Genomic DNA, 21,653 nt, shown 5'->3' with positions numbered 1-21,653 from the left:
CTTTTAGCGGTGAAATATAAGATACCTTCATAATTTTCTTTGCATTCTGTCCATCCTGTTCTACTGTTAGGACTAATACTGAAAATTCTTCTTACTTCTGTCTAAATTTTTATGTGCTATAAGATTGTGGTGTTTTGTGCTCTGCAGTCTATTGGTTTGCTTTATTTGAAATGAAATATGTATGCCTTTGGGGTTCACATAAGTTGCTTTTATTTAAACTGGATTTCTTCAGTTTTCTGTTAACTATGAAAATATCATTATTATTTGAGAGAAAATGGTATTAGCTGAACTAATTTCTTTTTTATTGAAGGAGATTTTATGAGGATGGAGCAATTGTTCTCGGTGAAGAAGCAAATATGCTTGCTGGTATGCTGTTGGGACTCAATGCAATTGATTTCAGGTATTATATTTGCATGCTTCATAACTAAATGCTCAGAGAAAGTATTTATAAAACAATGTATTATGGAAAGCATTCTTAGATTCCCTTGGTAGTTTGCAAGACAAAACTTAGGTTATGGGGAAGAAGGGAGAAGGGGGGAGAGAGAGATATCTTAAATGGCTCTTCTAGATAAGAAAAAAGTTATGCTGTCTTTTATATAACTGCATGGTTACATGGTTGTTCTTTCAGGTATCAAAACCCTAGAAGCAATCAGAAGTATAACTGCAGAAGATATTTCAAACCTATTAAATGAAGCTTACAGGCAATTGAATCTTTTAAAGTTATTTTTAAACTGTAAGGAAAACTGTGTGATTAAGTGCTTGGTTATGCCTTGGTACTCAAGGACAGCATTATAATCCCATATGTAGAAGGTAATCTTTAACTTTAGCACTTTTAGATTTTAAAAGCTTAACCTACAAATGACCATTTACTATCAATTTTTGTTATAATTAACTGCAGCTGAACAGCTTACATTAATTTACCTTTGCAATCTCTATCCAGACTTCCGTGGGCTTTTCTATATGATTAATTCTGTGTTTTGGGGTAACAAAGATGCAAGCACACCCTAGATAATATAAATATATATGTTTGTGGTATAGTGTGTATATATATACTGTAAAACCCCTCAGTAACATATAAAAATATAGTGCCTATAAAAAGACCAAACCTGGCTGGTGCAAGACCCTGTTAATGTGCCTGGTTGGGCCCACTTAGCCTAAGGCAGAGCCGGTGGCAAAGCATTTCATGACAGAGCATAGGGAAAAGGCAAGTGATAATGTTATTCTCCATTCTTTTCTCTACACACTGTTAATAGTTACCCTGCAGCAGCATTAATGCTTGTCACAAACCAGTTTAGGAGATAAACTGGCAGAAAACAGCACATAGCCTCACTGGGAGCACTGAGTGATTAGCTGTTGCCAAAAGGCCTTTGGAGATTTACTCCTGCTTATGTACCCTTATGCCAGTTTTGAGGCTTGTTAGACCCTTCTTAAATTGTTAAAGAGTAAAAAAACATACCCAGTAAGAAGACAGGATAGTTGTTTTGTTGTTAGTAGTTTGGTTCACAGAAGCATCTTGTTAGTGGCAGAGATGATGAGAGCGTAAGGCTTAGAGAAGAAAAGGAACAAAAAGCATTGAATAATGTTTTCCTTTTCCAGTGCCACTGACCATTTAGTTCAGCTGCCTGTGGAACTGCAATGGGATGCCAAAAGGGGAAAAAAAACCCCTAACCTAAAAATTCAGGTCCTGATGGCTGCTGAACTGGTTCATAATGGAGTCAGATAAATCCCAGTAGTGCTGTAAGGAGGGGAAAGGGGACGTAGTTGGGGTTTAGAAAAAAAAAAACAGATAAAATGGGGAAGGAGAGATTGAAAACACAGGATCGCTTCTTTTCCCAGCATTTTTTCATTAGATTGGCTTAACTGCATCCTCAGCACATGTTCTGGAGGAACAAAAGTGTGCTGGAGGATGATAAGGGTGCTAGTCTTGTGTTCAGCAAATTCAAATCTTACCAGATTTTATTAGTTTAATCTTTACATTATGTGAAATTAAACTGCTTTTGTGTTATCCCTATACTTGAAAGGACTATAGCTATACAGGAATAACATCGCAAGATTAGGTCTGCAATATGTAAATCCTCCCATAAATAATCATCAGTTGTCTGTGTTTGTCTCGAGTAAGTCTCAGTGATACATAGTAGGGTATGAGTGCTTTGTTGTATGACTGCATTTGTTCTTCCTTTGTCCTCTGATTTCTAGTATAAGCATATTTATAGGTATCTGTTAATAGTAGTCAGAGTAATGATTGGCTCTTTTTGGAGCCAGTTAAGCTTTGGTCAATGCGGTTTTTAAGAGTCTAGGAATTTTCTGGTCAAAATGGGAGCATAGTACTACAGGAGTGTTTGTATTGTCTCACATATCACATGGTCACAGAATTACAGAATAGGTAATGTTGGAAGGGACCACAGTGGGTCATCTGGTCCAACCTCCCTACTCAAGCAGGGTCATCACAAAGCACATTGAACAGGACTGTGTCCAGACTGTTCTTGAATATCTCCAGTGAGGGAGACTCCACTACCTCTCTGGACAATCTGTTCCAGTGCTCAGTCACCTGCACAGTAAAGTTCTTCCTCATATTCAGGTGGAACTTCCTGTGCATCAGTTTCTGACTGTTGTCTGATGTCCTATTGCTTGGCACCACTGAGAGGAACCTTCATAGTATTGTGATTTGAAGAGCTGAGAAGCCATAGCCATTCTTTCAATGTTATGTTTGAGATTTTTTTTGTCAGTTCAAGCAGTCTCTGCTACATGTTGACTAGCTTATCTATGTGGAACTGTAAAAAAGACTTTGGGGTGGAAATGGGGGAACTTGGGTGAGAACATAATCTAATTTTTTCTCCTCACAGCAATGTGGAATTAGGTTTCTACTTAAAGTAATTGTGATTTTGCAGAGGTACTTTTCTTATTTTCTTTGTTTTTCATTTCTTTGGGAAAAAAATAGGCCTTTAGATGTACTTCCCAAATACCACTTAAGTGACTGTGTTGTCAAAAATGACACTTTGCAATTCATTTAGCAAAGGCTACGTCTTATTAGAATCTGTTTATTGATGACAGAGATAGGAGGAATGACGAATACGAGCCTTGTGGAAGCATGATTAATTTTGTCACTTCTGTGTTAATTAGACCTGGTTGAAATACAATAATTTGTATCCAGTATGAAAAAAGAATACAGTGTAAATGAGAGCTTTATAAAGTTACAGCCGTTTAAGAACATTTTCTAAAAATTAGTTTCATTTATATTCCTCATCTTCCCGCAGCCCAGCACCTGTGTCTGAAAGGAGAAAGACTCTGAAATATTTTGGAGAACAGATTTTTTGACTTAATGGGGTGGTTGCATAAGCGCTCTGCAAACACTTTAAGTCAAATGCTGAAGATTCCAAGTTCATCCATAGTTCTTCTGTTGCTTTGGTTAACTTCCCTGTTATTCCCTTGCCGTCTATCTGTATTTTTCAGAATAAAAACAAATATTTAAAAACTAGGGTTTATAGTACTTGCCCTGATCTGTTCCCTGATTATGTGTATTTTCTGGACTCATTTAATATTAAACAATCTAGCTCACCTGAGTAGGATTTCAGTGTTACATGCTCTAAGCTTTTCTTATAACCAAAAAATTAAGAAAAATCAAATTTCACATTGGTAAGATTCAGCTGGCACTGTTATATAATTTTCTTGTTATAAACTCATTGTTTCTCTTTTTTATCAGTTTTTGTCTGAAGGGTGAGGGACTGGATGGCAGCTTTCCTGCTGTCATAGATTATACACCGTACTTGAAGTTCACCCAAAGGTACTTTTTAGCTTTACTCTACTTTTTTTTTATTTTATTTTGTTGGCAAAAATGTGCTTTATGCTGGGCGTCTTACTTTTTATTTCACATTCAAAATAACATTCATCTCTAAATACAGATCTATACCTTTATCTTTAAGATTGGAGGAGTTGTTACATGACTCATCAACGTGAGTCATGTTAACTTTGTTTCCTTGGCTTTGAATCAGAGTTCAGCAGGAAGCAAATGCTTTATCTCCTTTGATCACCAGACCAAGTTGTCCTTTCTCTTGGGCCTTTTCTGTCTAGCCATAAACTAAAAAGTAGTTATTTTGTGTATAAAAATTATATATGCCCTGCTAAATGTGAGGTATGACATGAGCAGTATGAGCTGTTTGCACATAATAGAGAGTCATGAGCAGTTGCATATATAATCTGACTTTCCGGTTACATTTTCCTCCTCTGATCAACCTAATGATTAATAATAAAAAGAATTCTGACTATCTAATAAATCAGGTAACAATCTGATACATAGGTTTGCCAAAATGAAGGAAGGAGTTGATAATTTGTAGTAGTCTTGGAAATGTACAACTGAACACGAAACATCCCAGTTATTTTCCCAAAGCTCTTACTAGCTTACATGTTAGTGACAAATTGCGTGGCTCAGTTAAAGCAGAATTTGTATCACAGCAGGATCGTGAGGTTGGACAAATCACTACTTAAAAATACTGAGTAAATGCTGGTAATGTCGTGGGAAGCATAGTTGTAAGGGAAAATTTTAAATGAGTGTGGAGATAAATCAGAATTCTAGTCTTTGAGACAGAGGTCTGCATTCTCTGCCACACATTGATTCTGGATGATATTAAGATATTTAAGCAATGAGTTTGCTTACTATGTTGGGAGATATGTTCTCTGCAGTAACAGACACATGATCTTTGCTATAACCATAAAGATACATTCTCATTTGAATTTATCATGGTTTACCATAATGACAACCACTTTTTTGATTTCCTGCTTTTTTTTTCTTAGAAAAAAAAAATTATTTTCAGATCCTCCTGTTTGTCCTGAATTTGTGAAGAAAAGATTAAGTCACCACTTCCTTAGATAGCATATTGTAATGCATTTGTCCTTTGTATTCCAGGAGAGTAGCCCACATATGGTTGTCTAACTGGACTAAGTTTGCAAGCAAATTTTTGCTACACAAATAAAAGCTTGAAATATAAGTTGTGTTTAGTGATCTATCCTATCCCAACGTTTTGATTCTTTTTGGTTTACAGAACTTTAGATATTTTTAAGAAATGTGGTGCTTTAATTTCAATCAGAATTTGCCTTTTTACAAGCATGCCTTTTGACATGGCTCATAAATGTGGTCCTTCAGTTCTGACAGCATCAGCAGTGATGAAGAAGAGCTAAGAACACTGGGCAGTAGTGGCAGTGAAGGCAGTACTCCAGAGAACATTGGCCCTCCTTTCATCACAGACGAAAACAGTTGGTACAACAAATGCAAAAGGGTAGAACAGAAGTACCGGCTTGCGTTGGAACAGAAGGTAAAAGATTAGTTTCATGGGGGAGCTGTGAAGCCAAAGCTTGTCACCAGCCAACTGGTGGCATATCCAGTTAAATAAAGGCAGGAAAATATATTAAATATTGTTTAGCTTCAGGTAAGTGGTTTTAGATTTTATGACCCTCAGAGTATCTAAGCATCTCTGCTCAGTGATTTGAGGGAAAAGAGGTTTGGGGAGATGTGGAAGAGAATAATAATAATTCAGAGATCAGGTTTCACAATCTAATGTAGAAGCTTTGTCTCCTTTTTCCAGTCTTGGAGTTACATCCAATGTATTTCTGACACTGTTAGGTTGTGAGCTTGAAGTGAACATGATTGTCCACATGATTTTTCTCTTCCTTAGATGCTACAGAATTTTACTGATGTAGGTAGTCTGTCAGTAGAAGGCTTTTATGATGACAATGGTGTTAAACTTAAGTCTTAGAGTAAATAGAAATGATCAGCAAAGTAATCTATCTAGTAGGAAAAGTAAAATTACCTTCTCAGTGATACTATGATGGGTTTTTAGAAAATATATGGTTTTAAGACTTGCTTGAAGCTAGAATGGGAAAGGAAAAGAAAAAAAGTGTGTTTGTATTTGATTTTGATTTAGATGGCATATTGAATGTTACTATAGAAACCAAAGGTAAGTTTTCCATCTACACCCAAGACACTTTAAGTTAAAGGTGAAGTGAAATAGATGTCCAAACCTTTTAGTAATTTAGCATTTTTAAAAGGATAGTGCTTGTCAGTTTTTTATAATGGCATATTACATCTACAGTATTTACAGTGCATATTAGCTAGTGAGAGAGAGAAGAGGGAAGACTCATAGACACTTAAGAAGTAGAGCACAGAAGACAGAAAGGATCAGGAAAAATGAAAAGAAAGAAAATAAAAAGACAAATTTTTTTTTTTTAAATAACTTCTATTACTATTTTCATTACTTTCTTTTTGTAATGTAAGAATTTGATTTTTGTAAAACTCTGAGCACAGTAAACCATATGAAAGGCTGGAACTACAGAAGGGTGCTTGGAGCTGTAATTATTTCCCAGAATACAGAATCAAAACTGGTTTACTTTAATGCATTTGAAAGAACCTAGCTAAAGTTTTTCTTAGTAACTATGAAAAAGTCAGACTTGCTTGTAGGATAATAAGTGAGAAGTATTTTTTAAAAAGACACATACAGCTATTTCTTTTCTATTTTGAGTCCCTTAGACTTCTTGGTTTTGAAAAATGGCCTGTATTGTTGGCATCCAGGTTGCTGGTACAGTCTTTCTAGCTAGTGTAGTATCATTTTCCATATGGAAAGAACTTATGTTTCTGGGGGTCTCTTTGGTACAGAGAGCATTTCTCCTGCTTCTGCAAAACAAAATGTACCCATCAAAAGGAATGTCTTCAAATACTTGAACAAAATGAAAACCTTGCCCTCCCCATCCCAACAGTCCTTGAACCACCAAAAGGTATTCAAGACAGTATTTGATCCTTGTGTAAGACATAACATAGGATCAGTTTGAATTCACACACTTCCCCATCATGAGGAAAGTATCATCAGCTCTGGAGAAGCATCAAAGAGAACAAAATAAGTGGGTGTTTATTTTTTGTGGTACATCTAAGTGGTTTATTTCCAAGGATACCCCATCATACATTATGACATACCTGGTGCCCAAATCCACTAGCCAGCATCATTAGGAAGCTTTATATTTGCATAAGCACAAAGGTCTTCAGTGGCTGTAACAGTGAATGGTGGTTTTGGTTTATCCGTGAGTCTAAGATCCAGAAACATTCCCATTCCATTGAAGTTATTTGCCAATGTGATGCTCAAATTTTTGAGTATTATTATTATTTTAGTGACTCACATTATTCCTTGTAACATTCTCTTAATGGACTGCCAGTTGCTCTAGTTGTCTAATGTAAGGGTGAATTTAAATCAGTTTTAGGATAAATCTTTGAAAATTTTGGTGCATTTAAAACAATTTTCAAAATGATAGCTACTCTGACAGCTGTTGACACTTTCCTAATTGTCCTCTTTTAGAATGCCTACTTGAAATTGCAGCAGCAAAATAACTTTTTTATTCCCCCAGACAGAAAAAATTCCATTATTTAATTCTCATTTGGGATGTGCCTGCCAAGTTTTTATATAATTCTCTTCAACTATACAACATCTGTTCTATTATAAATTGAACAAATGACCATTAAGAGGTTAGATGGACTACGGAATGAAGCTCCTTTCCTGGTGTTTCTCTCCCTTCCCTTTTTGGGGCTTTTTTCATGGCAGTAAGTTGAATCAACGACTGAGTTGCACACAGTGCAATAGGTACCAGTTAATTAGAGGCAGTGTTTTTCTTCAAGCAAAATGGCTTTCTATCTGTGTGTTGGAAAACTGGATGTTTGTGACAGGAAGACCAGGTTGAAAATATCTTTAGTAGCTGATGTAGTGGGGCTGATGGATCCTTCTTTTGCTCTACTATCATTCACTTTGCCCAAACAATTATAAATTCCATTTGTGCCTCCCAAGGAAGTTTGTGTACTGCAGTCATTAACAGCAAAGATGAACGATGTTTACCAGGGCCACCATATGACACTAAGATACAGGTCTCTGTCTTTTAAGTTGTTTAAATGGTAGGATAGGGTCAGGTACTATTTTAGCAAGGTAAATCCTAGCATTGATTTATTGGATCAACAGCACTGTGCTGGTTTAGACCAAGAATCTTTGGTTATCCTACTATCCTGTCTTGGGTACTTGGCCGGAATAGATGTGGAGGAAAGAATAAACACAAAGCACATGTATGTGCACCACTTTTCCTCTTATGCATTCTTGGCCAATGTGGATCAGCTGAGGGACTTCCTGAAGCTGGTAGGGTTTGTCTGTGCAGTAACCGATGATGGATCTCTCTTCCAAATACTTGTCAAATATCACCTTCATCCCATGCAAATTTTTAGCATCCGAACAATTTTTTTTGCAAAGCATTCTGTGAATCTACCATCTGTTGTGTGAAAAAACACCTCCTTTTCTGTCTTTTGAATCTGGCTTCTATGGGCTTGACTTCGTGGTATCTACCTCTTGGTTTGTTTTTTTTAATTAGGAAGAATCACTTCCTCTCTGCCCTCTCTAGCCCACTCTGGAATATGATGAGTTTGTCTTTTCCAAGTTGTCTCTTGTCCAGATCAATGAGTCATACCTTACACATTTGTTACTTATGTGGAAGTTATCCCTTCCCTATTTTGGAATGGTTTAAACTGTTCACTTTTGTGTAGTACCCTCCTAAATTCTTTGTGTACTGTTTATACTGGAATTTTATGTGCTTTTACTGGTGACATGGTGCATCTCTGTGCCATTATAGATAAGAGTATTTACTGCTCATAGTATTCTATTTCTGACACTGATGCTTCATGTCTAAAATGTTTTTGTAAAATGATTTGATTTTTTTTTTCTGAGAGGCCAGAAATTTGTGTGTGTCCCAACACATCATTTAGTACTTTCAAGTACTTTGTCTTAGAACTCCAAGGAATACCTTAGCAGTCAAGATGACAGTAACATTTGATGAGGCAGAACTAGGCATACTGAAAAGCTCTCAAGATTCCTTGGAACTTGTACTGAAACTAAAAAATTCCTATCAAATATAAATATATCCAGTGGATAGAACTATGTGTAATTATAGAATCACAGAATACTTGTGGTCAGATGGCACCTCTGGAGATTTAGTCCAACTCTCCTGCTCAGAAAAAGGTAGACCAGAGCAGGTTGCTTAAGGCCTTATTCAGTCAGACTGTGAATATCTCAAGGATGCAGACTCCTCAGCCTGTCTGGACAACCCATTCCAGTGTTCATTTAAGACCAAGAAAAAAAGAAGAAGAAAAAAAAAGGTTTTCCTGTATTTAAATAGTTTCCTGTATTCCTGCATTTCAGTGTCCTGTATTACAGTTTTTGCCCATTGCCTGTTTTCACTGGCTACCACTGAGAAGAGTCTATTTCTCCCCTTAAATAGTGATGATAAATAAGAATGAATTTCCCATTAAATACTGATGCACATTGATATGATTAATTTTTCTTATCCTCTTCCCTTCTCCTCAGCCCTGACCTAAGCAATCCCAGCTCCTTCTTTCTCCTCTCATATGAGAGGAGAACCCTTAACAGTTTTTGTGGTGATGAATTACATTAGTAGCATCTTGATACCAGCTAATGTGAAGCCTCTTTTCTTATTCAACAGGATCGAGAACAGACACACCCATTCCATGTCTATGAAAACTGCCCTTTTTTTTAATACTTATTTTTAAATGTGGGCACCTATGAGAGAGTTGCAGAGTTTTCCACAGGTTTCAAGGAATATGCACAATTTTATGTAGTGTAGACGTAGTGTATCTAGTTTTAGCTGAGAATTTATAAGAAGTTATTCACATCTGACATGCTGAAACTGTGCTTGAAGAAGGAAATGGCATAGCTGCTTAGTATTGTAACCAGATGTGTATCATCCTTTGTGACCAGCATGCCATCACAGCTGCCATTAAATACTCACACAGTGGATTTTTTTAGGTGACTAAGTAGTGTGATTAAGATTGTCCCATTTCTTTATAGTATCAGCTGGAAGAACAATGGCGTACATGCACATTCCAGCTGTACATGTCCAATGTTACTAAAGGAAGTGACCTTCACTGGTTTTCTTACCTTATGCTTTACTGTAGATTAGTATTTATTTCAATAACCTCCTTTGTCTTTTCAATGTGTGATGAGGTATTGCAGTTTTCAAAGACACTTTAAGGTGTATTTTATTCATAATAATTCTGGATCCATTTCATTAACTATATAGATCCATGTAGTTTCTGCTCTTGTGCTTCTTGTGCGATATCTAACACCCTGCATCTGTTAAATTGTAGAATTCTTTTCTTTTTCTTGTGTTAGTGACTGTTCTATGTTGCTTTTGAAAAATGAATTAGTGTTTCATGCTGGTGACACTCCTGTCTTGTTTTTTCATATACCTCTGCAAAAGTTTGTGATTTTTTTTTGTTGCCTATTAAGAAATATCAAACTAATCTTAAGTCAATTTACCAGTCTGTTTAAAAATAATTAATAAACCCTACAACAAAACCCAAGTAAAACCATATATATCTAAACCAGAAAATGTGAACATACATAAGGAAGTTTTTTTGATAGCTCTTTAAAGTTTTCTAACAACTTACATTTCCAGGGTTATCTTGAAGAATTGGTACGACTCAGAGAAAACCAACTATCTGAATCTGTCTCACAGAATAAACTGCTGTTACAAAGAATTGAAGATATGGATCTAGCCCATAAAATGGAGAAGGAGCAGCTGGAATATATCATTGTGGAGCTGCAAGACCAGTTGTAAGTTAGTATAATGAAGAAACATTGTTAGAGCAGTATTATTTAAATTATTTACCTTATTTAACTATACAATAAAGGGGCTTCTGGTCCTGTGGAAATGAGACAAACTTCTTAAAGAAATTGATGTATTTTAGCTTTTTTTTTTTTTTAACCGAAAAGTCTTTTATTTGAAATGGCTCCCTGAAAACTTCAGTGGTATAAGACAGAATAATTCTGTCTTATTAAATATTTAATTAATTAAATATTTAAATTTTTTTTTAGATCTGAAATAGCTTACAGTAAAGTTGCTTAAATTTTTAACACGTTTTTTTGAACTGTTCTTTATATTTTATTACTTCCAGCTTTAAGGCTACCCCTAAAAAATATTGAAAGCAACTTCCTTTTGAACACTATTTTTTAAATGTTAGGCAAGAGGGGATAAAGGAAAAATACTTATTTTCATTGTTTAGATTCTAATTTATATGTGTGTGGCTCAGACACAGTAGAAGTTCATCTGGCAGTCCTAAAAATATTCTAACTGATAAAACAGTTTGCTAGTCACCTTTTCTTTAATGCAAGGCAAAATGGTAAAACAACAGTAGAAGGCCTATTTTTAATAGCATTTGTGGCTACTAATATGATAAATATTTGAATATCTTATGATTCTTACACAATTTATCCTCTCAGCCCTGCATGTTGGCTGTTAGGGAGGTACTCTGCTTTTGCAGAGACACTCCCACACTGGATGAAGCTCTGAGCAACCTGGTCTAGTGGAAGGTGTGCTCTAGGGAGCTTCGAGCAGGATGACCTTTAAGGTCCTTTCCAACCCAGAGCATTCCATGATTCTACATTTAAAGACCCAGATAGATGAGTCTCACTGTCTGGTGATAAGTTGCCATGAGACTGCTATGCTATGCACCTGCAGCAAGTGAATGTTCTGTTCTGTTCATAAGAAATACAAGATAAGTTATTTTACCTTATATCTGGAGTAATTTTTAGGTGTCTGAGCCCTAAAGTAACATGGTAGTCATCTGTGATTTTTGAAACAGTCCAGGATAAAGAGAATATAAAGACACACCATCCAGAAGGGTCTTTTCTATGCAGTAAAAAGTATTTAACTTGTAAACAAAGATGATTTTTTTTCTTCTACTCTTTCTTGTGATAGATCATTTTATTGGCAGTGCTTGAAATGCATTTTATGAAAATCTAAAGGAATACAGAATTTGCATTTTATTTATGCCAATTTCAGAGTTGAAGAAGAAAAAAGATGTTTTTCCAAGTTTCTCTCCCCCCCCTCCCCCCAATTGCCTATAAGTTTTTGAGAGATACCTGTTCTTAAGTTGTTTTCTGAACTTACTGATATGCCTTATGATTCATGTTATGCTGCTTTGGCATCCTTGATTATTTGGGGGAGGTGTGAGCTCATTTAAACCTACTCTGGTACTGGAAATTTTGAATGTTCATACCTGCTGTTAATTTTTAGCTGAGATATATGCAATCAGACTGTTCTAAAGATCTCAGTCTTTAGAGTTTGATTTTGTTTGCTGGCTTTCTTATGTAAAGGCTCAAACTGTGGAATAGTTTCTATTGTATCTTGACAGTGTGTTTTTTGTATAGCTGTTTATGAGTCTCTGCAGTCAGGAGTCTGAACTACACTAGGTATTTGGAGAGGTATAATTTTGCATTTATTGCAGTGTTAATTATTGCTGTTAGTGTAGTGTGCCTGTCAGATGAGGGAAGGGAAGAAGTATTCCTAGCAGGTTTCTAATGGTCAACACCATAATTAACGTATTTTAATCATATTTGTAATTAGTAATTTTCCTTTTCGGTTTTTGTTTTGTTTTGTTTGTTTGTTGGTTTTTTATTCTGACCAAGGGTGACGTGGCAGCAGAATGTGTTGTATCACTAATGTATCTGTAATGAGGCATGAGTTTCAGCCAGTTGCTTTTTATGGTCCAGCCATTTTAGAATGATGTTCATGTAATTCCACATCTGAGTGTTTTGCTCTCCTACCATTAGTAGCATTTTGAAGCAGTGAATGTATGCTGTAATCTGTTTGAATTCTTTATAAGCAGGTAAGAACAAGTTTGGGGCTGTAATTCTGCCCAAGGCATACTGCATTACTGTTTGTAAAACACTCTGAGATCTGATTTAGGATCATTTGCTGTATAATTGAAACTATTATAAATAAACATTCTATATTTTCTTTTTAATGATGCTTTTCTATTCCACTGGCTGTTGTTTCTGAGGTAACAAGTTCTATGGCTTCAGACTTCTGTTGCATAAGAATTTGTCAATGTTTCCAAAAGGCTATTTCGCGGGCATGCAAGTCAAAATGTTTTACGTATACTATCAATGGGTTTGGGCAGAATTTGAGTCTCTCTCTATTTCTGCCTCACCCAGGAAAAAAAAAAGTGTGAGGTAAGGAATAGAGATCTGACTCTTTTGACAATATAGGTTGTTATTGTTGCTGACTTGGAAACCAGATAAGATAGAATCAACAGACAAACACCAGATAAACAAGGCCTTCTGGTTAAAAATTTCCTCCAGAGACATTTTTCCATATGCGTGTTTAATAAGGCAGTTTGCTGTAAAGTGTAAAATAAATATGAGGATAGGAGATTGGAGAAACTTGGAAGTTAATTTTCTTTTACAGCTGCTATGCTTAGTGTTCTACAGTTTTCTGTATTCTTAACTTTGTCTCACACACTTGAGTATTCAACCTACAATGAAGAACACAATTTTCAGTTTAGTTAAGAGCTATTTTACAGAGCTCATGAATACCAATATCTGGAAAATAGAGAAGCTGAAAATTTATCAGATTAATTATTCACAAAAGAGTAACTTTTTTTTTTGTCTTTCAGCTTAATTGGATTTCTTAGTAATCTGCCCATCCATCTGTGAGTTGGAGCTCTCTCTTTGTAAATCAAGTTAGAAAAGTGAATCTGCAGTGGACAACCTGATCATCAGTACAACACATTTGAACTAATGCAGAGCTGATCAATGAGGAGGTTCAGGCCGGACATTAGGAAACATTTCTGTACTGGGAGGGAGGTTAAACACTGGAACAGGCTTCCTAGAGAGGTGAACGATGCCCCCAGCCTGTCAATGTTCAAGAGGCCTTTGGACTATGCTATTAATAATATGCTTTAACTTTTAATCAGCCTTGAAGTGATCAGAGAGTTGGGCTAGATCATCATTTTAAATCTCTTCCTGCAGGAACTGTTCTGTTCTATTCTCAGAACAGCTTGGTCTTTTACCACCCTTTCAGCATCTGCAGATGAAGTGATTGCCTAGTGACAGGTGTGAGTTATAGTAATGATGAGGCACTTATGGCCTTCATCTGCTTTCTTCAGAAGGCATCACTGGGACGTGTTTTTGTCTAGGACTTGTTGTAGCTGAACATTATAGAACAGTGCTTTTGGCTCCATTCTTCTTTAAAAATAGTGTATTTTTACAGTGAGAGTGAGGCAGTTCTTAAGGCCTTAAAATGCTTAAAATTAATAGCTCACAGGAGGACAGCCAAGAGAAGCCTGTGATCCATGGCATGTCTAGCTGAAGAAAAAATTCTGTACCATTCAAAATGTGATGAGAAAGGGATCCCAAATAATCAAGGAACTGTATTCTGGAATATTCAAGCTCACAGAGGCAGACATTCCTTCCTCCTCTATGATCCTGCAAAGAAATGTTGAATGTCTTTTGAAGCAGAGAGACATTTGAATGCGCACCCCATCAGTAAAAAATTCTAAGCACCCCCACAATGTAGGTATATTTATTTATGAATTATATAAATGTACTACTTTGCTAATACATTATTTAAATTTTTAAACATACACAAAAATAGAAATTTAAAAGTATGAGATAAAGATTAAATAAAAACTATTTTGTATTTTTAAAAATTTATTAACAGTACAAAAAGTATTTTCTTCCAATACCCCAAAGGGTTGTCTTTCGCACCTCACTTTGGAGGCCACTGCATTGAAGGACTAGTTAGCTCAGTCAAAGATGTGACTGGGCAAATCTGGACCATTTGCCCACAATATCCTTGTATTAAAACTCTTGAGCTCATCTTTAAGAGGCTTTTTTTCCCCCTTTGGTTGATTCTTAGTCTTACTTTTGACTAACACACTACCTGTGTTAAGACAAACTCTGCTGATATCTGTTACTTTAAAGTTCAGATTCTGCATCTGAAATTGCTATTCATATATGTTAACTATTGATGATTACAAGAGAGATTCCATCAATTTCCAGAATAATGACTCATCTACATGGTGACTCACTGATGTTATAAAAGCTGATCACTTTAGCATAGACCATCTTTTTAAAAAAAGTGAAAGGAAAAGGGAAGGCATTGTATACAAATGAGAAAACCATCAACTTAAAATGCTTTAATTTTTTTTTCTTGATGGGCTATTTGTTAAATATATCTTTAAAAAGATATTTGTATGTTAAAATAGTGATTGCATAATGTTTTATCAACGTAGGTTTCCTCCTAGATGATTTCTTAGGGTTTGTTTTCAGGCTGGTGTGCCTGATGTAAGATAGTACAGCCCTTTGTACCAGCTGCTGTTTTTCCTTTTTTTTTTTTTTTTTTAAATTTATCACATGTATGGAAAATCCATTTCTTAGATTCAGTGATTATGCTACATTTTATATCACTCTCTTTTTTAACCCCCTTTGCTGTTTCTTCCTATATCCCTGTCTTGTTCTGGTGTTTCGTGGAGGGGCACGTGGAGGGAAGAAAAATCAGGAAAACTGTTCTAAGTTTGGAATTCTGTCACTGGTTATGGCACAGATACGCATCAAATTTAATTGTAGAGGTGCTCATGTCATATATTGAATTAAACCTTTAAGGAAAACTAAGAATTTTTTTTTAATGTGTTAACAAATCTTAAAGATAGGTTTATTTAGTTTGTCTTGGTGTTACTTCAGAATTAGTCTTTTCAAGGTCCAAACTGTGCTTGTAATCCATTCTTAATACCTTAAAATAGTTTAATATTTTAATATTAATAATTCTTAATAGTTTAATATCCAGCAATACTGCAGTTTCTATCTGGATAATGTAGATGTCTTTGTGGAGGCAGGAAATGACAGTGTACTTGCAATCTTGAGAGACTGGTCTTTTTCGGTAACACTTTAATTACAATAAGTGTTCTGTGTATGCTTTCACCCCTGAGAAGTACAGAGCCTGTCACACACTGTGCTCTTTTCCAGGCACTGACTGTTTGAGTACTCTGTCCTCACACCTCTTTTCCCCTTTGTTAACACTGCAGGGAGTTCAGGGTAATGGCATCTTGCCTTTCAGAAAGGTCCATCAGCTGATTCTCAGCAGCACCTGGATGGAGCACAATAGTTCTGTGAGACATATGACATGCAGAGTAAATTCATACATTTCAGTTCAGGCAAAATGACCTTTTCAGTTTCAGACAGACCATGTCCTCCCAGATCTGTTATGGAGTACATAAAGGAAGATTTACTATATTCTTTGTAGCAAAGATGATTTCTTTTCAGTGATTGGTCATGCCCCATTTCATTAAAAAACCTGCTTATGAAAATTCCATCTGTGCTTTTCCTTGCTTTGTCAGGGTTCTATTTGTGAATGCTCTAGAGCTTGTAGAGTGCTGCCGCAACTACTCTCTGAGAGCAGGCAGGGGAGGTTCACAGATGAAGGTGCAAAGCTGTAGAGGATGTAGGCAATAGCTCTGCTGTGAGGGACAAAGCAGAGGAAGGAAATGGAAGCAGAAGGGTCCGAGTGAAGGCTTTGAAATTTAGCCTATTTTGTGTCTCCTTGTGAGTAAAACTTAAATGTCAGTTGCCTGGCTTTGTAATCCTAGCTCAAAAACTAAATCATCTGCAGAAATGGGAAAGCTGGATCAATTTTTTAGCACTCTTACCTTCATTTCACATGGTCCTCTTTTAAGATTTACTGGTTTTTTTAAGCAACTGAATTCCTGAACTGCTTAAGTACAGTAAATCCAATTTGTTGTAGCTACTTTATTTTCTCACTGAAAGGAAGTTGGAGATTAAATTTTAATCTTTGATCTTCTTGGCAAATTTCTTTCCTAGAATATGAAAACTGAGAATGCTAATCCTTCTTTCCTTTTAAAGCTTTCATGGATCTGCTATCAAGGCTAATTCACATGAGCCATGCTCTTATTTGTAATGCTTCCTGTCTGTCCTCTGTCTCCCTCAAGTTGGCAGCAGCAGTTAGAAATCCTTAGTATTTCAGTCTGTTTTCAGGTCCTTCTTTTTTCAATCTGTATTTTTTTTTCACAGCATAGAAAAAATACTACATATTCTGACAGATGTTAAAACTTTTGTTTAGGCAGTGTTTGGGATTTTGGTTTTGTGTAATTTTTTCTTTTGAAGTTTGCTGCAATATTGTAATCCTGTTCTGTTTTACAAAGGTCTAGTACACAGAAAGATGGGAAGTTCTGTTTTCAGTGAGGTGGAAATCCAAGAAGACATGGGTGTTTCCTTTTTGCTTGAAAATATAACTAGGAAAGTTCAGCTGGGTGTAGTACATGGACAGACAGACTCCTGCAATTCAGAGTGGAACATACAGGGCAAGGCACAGAACACTGCAGAATTAAACAAATTTGCAATCAAGCCTCCAACATGACAAAGGATATGCTATTCTTAGAACCCACATGGGTTTACTGCGCAGCAGGAAGCCAAAAGTTTCTGAGTTGATAGCAGCCTGAAGGAAAGGACTTACTCTGCAAGATGCAGCAGATAAGGGAGGGTTTAATTTTTAGTGTTTTAGTATCTCTCTCAGAACTTTTGAAAAGAGTTTTAAAATGTCTATATTAAAATAAACCTTAAAATGTTAAAAAAGCTTAAAGCTTTTGAAGCTGTTGGTGTCTTCAGGGATGTGTTGGTATATTTATATCAAAATGTTGTCTGACTCCAAAGGGAAAAGTACTCATTTTTGTGAGGAGTCTCTCTTCTGCCCCTCTCCACCCCCAGCCCCCTTGGTGAGTTAGAGACCCATAGGAACTTTTTTTTTCATCATTTTACGTGCTTAACGACATTAGCAGGGCAATGTGTCCCCTTCTATGAGTCTCTACTGTGTAATACTAAAATCTTTTTTTACAGTGGCATCCTTTCTTTTTTCTCCCATAGCTACACTTCTGTGGATAAAGGCATTGCATAGAAGTAGCAAGCAAGCAAGAAGGCTTTAAATAAGTTACTTGGACATTAGCACTTCATGCATTCAAAATTCCAGAATATTTATCCAGTGTAGAATGATAAGGTTGGGAGCAGGGGAAAACAAGGCCTTTCAAAATAATAAGTATTGAACCTCTGAGGCCCTCAATGCAATGCAGTTGCAAATGATGTGCATTCCCAGTAGGAAAGTATATTGTGTGGATCATGGAGTTTCTTCCTCTGTTAATATACCTGAACTTACATGAACTTACCTGAACTGTGGCAGAAAAGAATACTTGCTTTGGCATAGTAATACAACAAACATCGATGTCTTCCTCTTTTAATTCCACAAAGAGAATTACGTTTGGAACAGGTGAAGGTTTTGATTTCATAAAAGGGTTTAAATAACTTGATATTGCAAATGGAGGGGATAGAAAACATCATCTAAAGTATACGGTAAGTCCGTCATGGTGCATAATCGTTAACTGCTGGAGTATGATCATAGAGACTCAATTTGATCTCTTTGTGCTTTACCCATTTATATAAATAAACTTGCATTACCATTTGCTTCTGAGAGTCATAGGTTTTTGTGCTTCGTTTTTTAACACTCAAACTCATTTACTGTAGATTTGCTTCACTATTCCAGAAGATATTGATGAGAAAAACAAGCATTTCATAGTGCTTATACATAAAGGAGATAAGTTGAACAAGGGTTATTTTTACATTCTTCTAAAATTCTGATATTCTTCTTAATGCAAGTTACATGAAGTTCAATACCAAACTAAATGGGCTTTAAATGACAAATAGTAAAAATATAATCAGTTTTTGAAGGGGTGGAAAAACAGTGCCAAGTTAAAATGGTGAGGAGAGTGTAGTTCTGTATTTACAGACATAATTCTTTGTCATTAATATATTGAAGGAGTCTCTCTGAGATTATCCAGATGAAAGAAACTGATATTTAAATTATCCTTAATTTCAATTTTATTTTACTAGATTTATTTGTTTGAATAAATCATATCGGGAATTAACTTTCATCCAGTCAAAAAAAATATAGCAAATCCATTTTATACTTTCAAAACAAAATTAAAGTTACTCTAAAATACAAATAGTTTGACCAAAGTAAAGGTGAGTTACAGTTCAGTGTATGTGCACACGCAGTGGCAGAAATGTTTGAGTTTTTAAAAAATTATAGATATTTGTAAATTTAGGTTACAACTTGTCTTTCTTGTTTTAAGGCTACAACTTTGTGTCTTGTGTTTTTCAATATTTTACTAAAATAAAACACAGTCTAAAGGAGTTTTAGGAAGGCTTAGAATAGAAGAAGTGAAATGTCTGAAGTTATAACCAAGCAAATACAATGTAGTGTGTTACCTGATTATTGAGGAGGAGCTGCCTTCCTTTTTGGATAGCAAGTGGTTGAGATATAGACTGGTGCCTTTTCTGTTTGTCATTGAGATGTTCTTATGCAATCATGTAACATCATAATTTTTCAGAATGTCCTTATCCAAATTATACCTCAAATTATTGTCTGTATTCTGAAACAAAGACTCCACTGTAATTATGCTAGAACTAAAGAGTCAAGCTGCTGGTATTTCTACCAATATAAACTTGTACAAGTTATCTAAAGGTCAAAAAGATTGAAGGCTGTAGAAAATTGATAACTAATTTTTATTAGTGGAGGATATATTTCATGATCTCTGAGACAATAAAGGAGGACTAAAAAATGCTGAAGAATCTTTGAGGGTTTCTATTCACAACTTGTGCCATTGCTGTGACACACTAAGATCTGTTGGTCAGTTAGAAAGAGTAAGAAAACGTGTTGCGGTAGGACATTCCTGGTTTTTTTCGCTGCAGCAGCTGCCTTTAAAAAGTCTTGCTGGGATCTAACTGCTCTGGCATCTAATTTGGGGAATGCTGTGTCTGTGCACAAGGCACAAACCTGAGAGAGGTGATATGTTGCAGCATCAAAACCTACTGGTAAGTAACCTGTTTTCATACCTGCTGATCTAATTTCTCAAAGTCCAATGATATACCAGTCCAGACTGCTCACTGTCGTGCTACAGTACTGACAGTTTGGGAGTTCCCTTTTATTTTAGAGTTGCTCTTACAGATTTTGGTTATGTTCATGTATGCTATCAATTTGAGTTTGCATTCCATATTTCCTGTCCTAAATAAAGGTTTTTAAAGTTTGTTCTTTCTTATTCAAATGTTTTTATTTTTTTTAAGCTTTTATTTTTACTTTTACTTTTCACTACTCAGGAAGTTCTTGAACTGGAGCACTCATCTGATATAATTCCCTTTCTTAGGGAATTAGTCTGTTTGGTTTATTTCCTGTCTTCATCTGCTGGTAGGAGGGCAAATTGCCAACTGGACTGGCATTTTCTGGATTTGGAGAAATTAAACTTGCAGGTAAGAAATTACTGGTTTTTCATAGGCATAATTGGAAACAGAACTGACTTTTGGTTTATTAAACAAACAGAAAAATCTGTGTAAATGGGTCTTGTGGAATAGGCTTCCAATGGTGTGAATCTGGATTTGACCCAGGAGAAGTTAGAAATCCAGTCTAGCTGAAATGAGACCAGAAATTCTATGTGGTTACCCAGATAAGGCTGTTCTATATTAGCTTGGATTAAACTCAACATTAAATTTTATTTACTTATTTATTTTTTAATTCCCAGGTAATATAGTTACAATTTAGTGACATTTTATGCCATACAGGTTGTCTTTTGTCCTCATCCCTCACTGAAGTGTAAGTCAGGTCACACTTTCAAAATGCAGAAATCTTAGATGTGTTAATTCAAAGGAGTAATTTCTTAATCTTTTGAGAGGCTACGTGCCTCTCAGAACAATGCTAGTGCAAAGAGAACTGTTTGTGGGGTTACCTTGGGAATTAAATTAAAAAACAAACAAAAAACCAAACCAAACCAACAACAAAAAACCACAAAAACTCAAACAAAAAAAAAACCATAAAAGCTTCTTCAAAAAAATTTTTAAAATAGATGATTTTGATGATCCATTTTCAGAGTGACTCCTTACTTGATTGTACCAAAACTGAAAAGGCAACAGGGATGGAAATGAGCAGTAATTTGTCAGTAGCATTTTATGTGTGTACCTTACAAAAATATAACCTGCACGTGTTTAAAAAATAATTTCAAAATAATAAATCCTTATGTAAACAGCTCAAAATAATAGAAGTTGAAGAAATCTGCAAGTAAATATTGTGGAGAGTACCTGACAAAGAAAGGGTCAGTGAATACTAGAGGAGAAGGATGTTTATTGGAAGATCTCACTAATCTCACATTTCCCAGCTTCTTAAATACGTTATTAAATAACTGAAAGTCAAAAACATGCAGAGACTTTTTTGGGAATAGCTGTGTAAACCTGATGAATGCTCTGGCTGCTTCTGTTATTCTTGAATAAAAGTAGTAAATTTACAGGCCTGGAGGGAGCATATGTATCTGCAGACACTTAGTTCCAACTTGGGAGTATGTTAGTATTGATTAGTTAATGACTCATAAGTATTCTCAGGAATTCATTAGCAGGATGTTTTTACTTTTCTTTGTTTTCGAAGAGGAGCTTAATTTAAATAGTGGTTCCTGATTTAGAGAACAAAAAATACAAATGTAAGCCAAATATTTGTTAGTTTTTAATCATGTATTCTAGTATTAAGATGATGTTCTCATCTCTTTTGCTGATTGTTTTGCTGAACAAATTATTACTTGCAGTAGTATTTTGAATTTTTATGGAGTTTTTATTTTTTTCAGACATGAAAAAAACCCACCACAATTCAAACGACGTAACTTAAATAGGGTATCCAGGGCTAACATGGCAAGACTGTGTATATTATACTTCTCTTATATATGCATTATGGAAAAGTCTATA

At 35.5% G+C, this 21,653-nt stretch overlaps 1 protein-coding gene across 1 annotated transcript in view; it reads left to right on the top strand.

The window, feature by feature from the left end:
• The window catches only part of RUNDC3B (RUN domain containing 3B), a 52,275-nt gene that overhangs the window by 20,268 nt on the left and 10,354 nt on the right, over positions 1-21,653 (top strand). The window contains 4 exon segments of the mRNA XM_032699236.1: positions 311-400; positions 3,701-3,781; positions 5,138-5,306; positions 10,486-10,643. Of these exon segments, the coding sequence (XP_032555127.1) occupies positions 311-400; positions 3,701-3,781; positions 5,138-5,306; positions 10,486-10,643 (498 nt within the window).

This window comes from Chiroxiphia lanceolata, chromosome 1 (assembly GCF_009829145.1).
Source record: "Chiroxiphia lanceolata isolate bChiLan1 chromosome 1, bChiLan1.pri, whole genome shotgun sequence".
NCBI lineage: Eukaryota > Metazoa > Chordata > Aves > Passeriformes > Pipridae > Chiroxiphia > Chiroxiphia lanceolata.
Note: the sequence above shows the minus strand (reverse complement) of the source record. Positions and strands in the feature narration are given on the sequence as shown.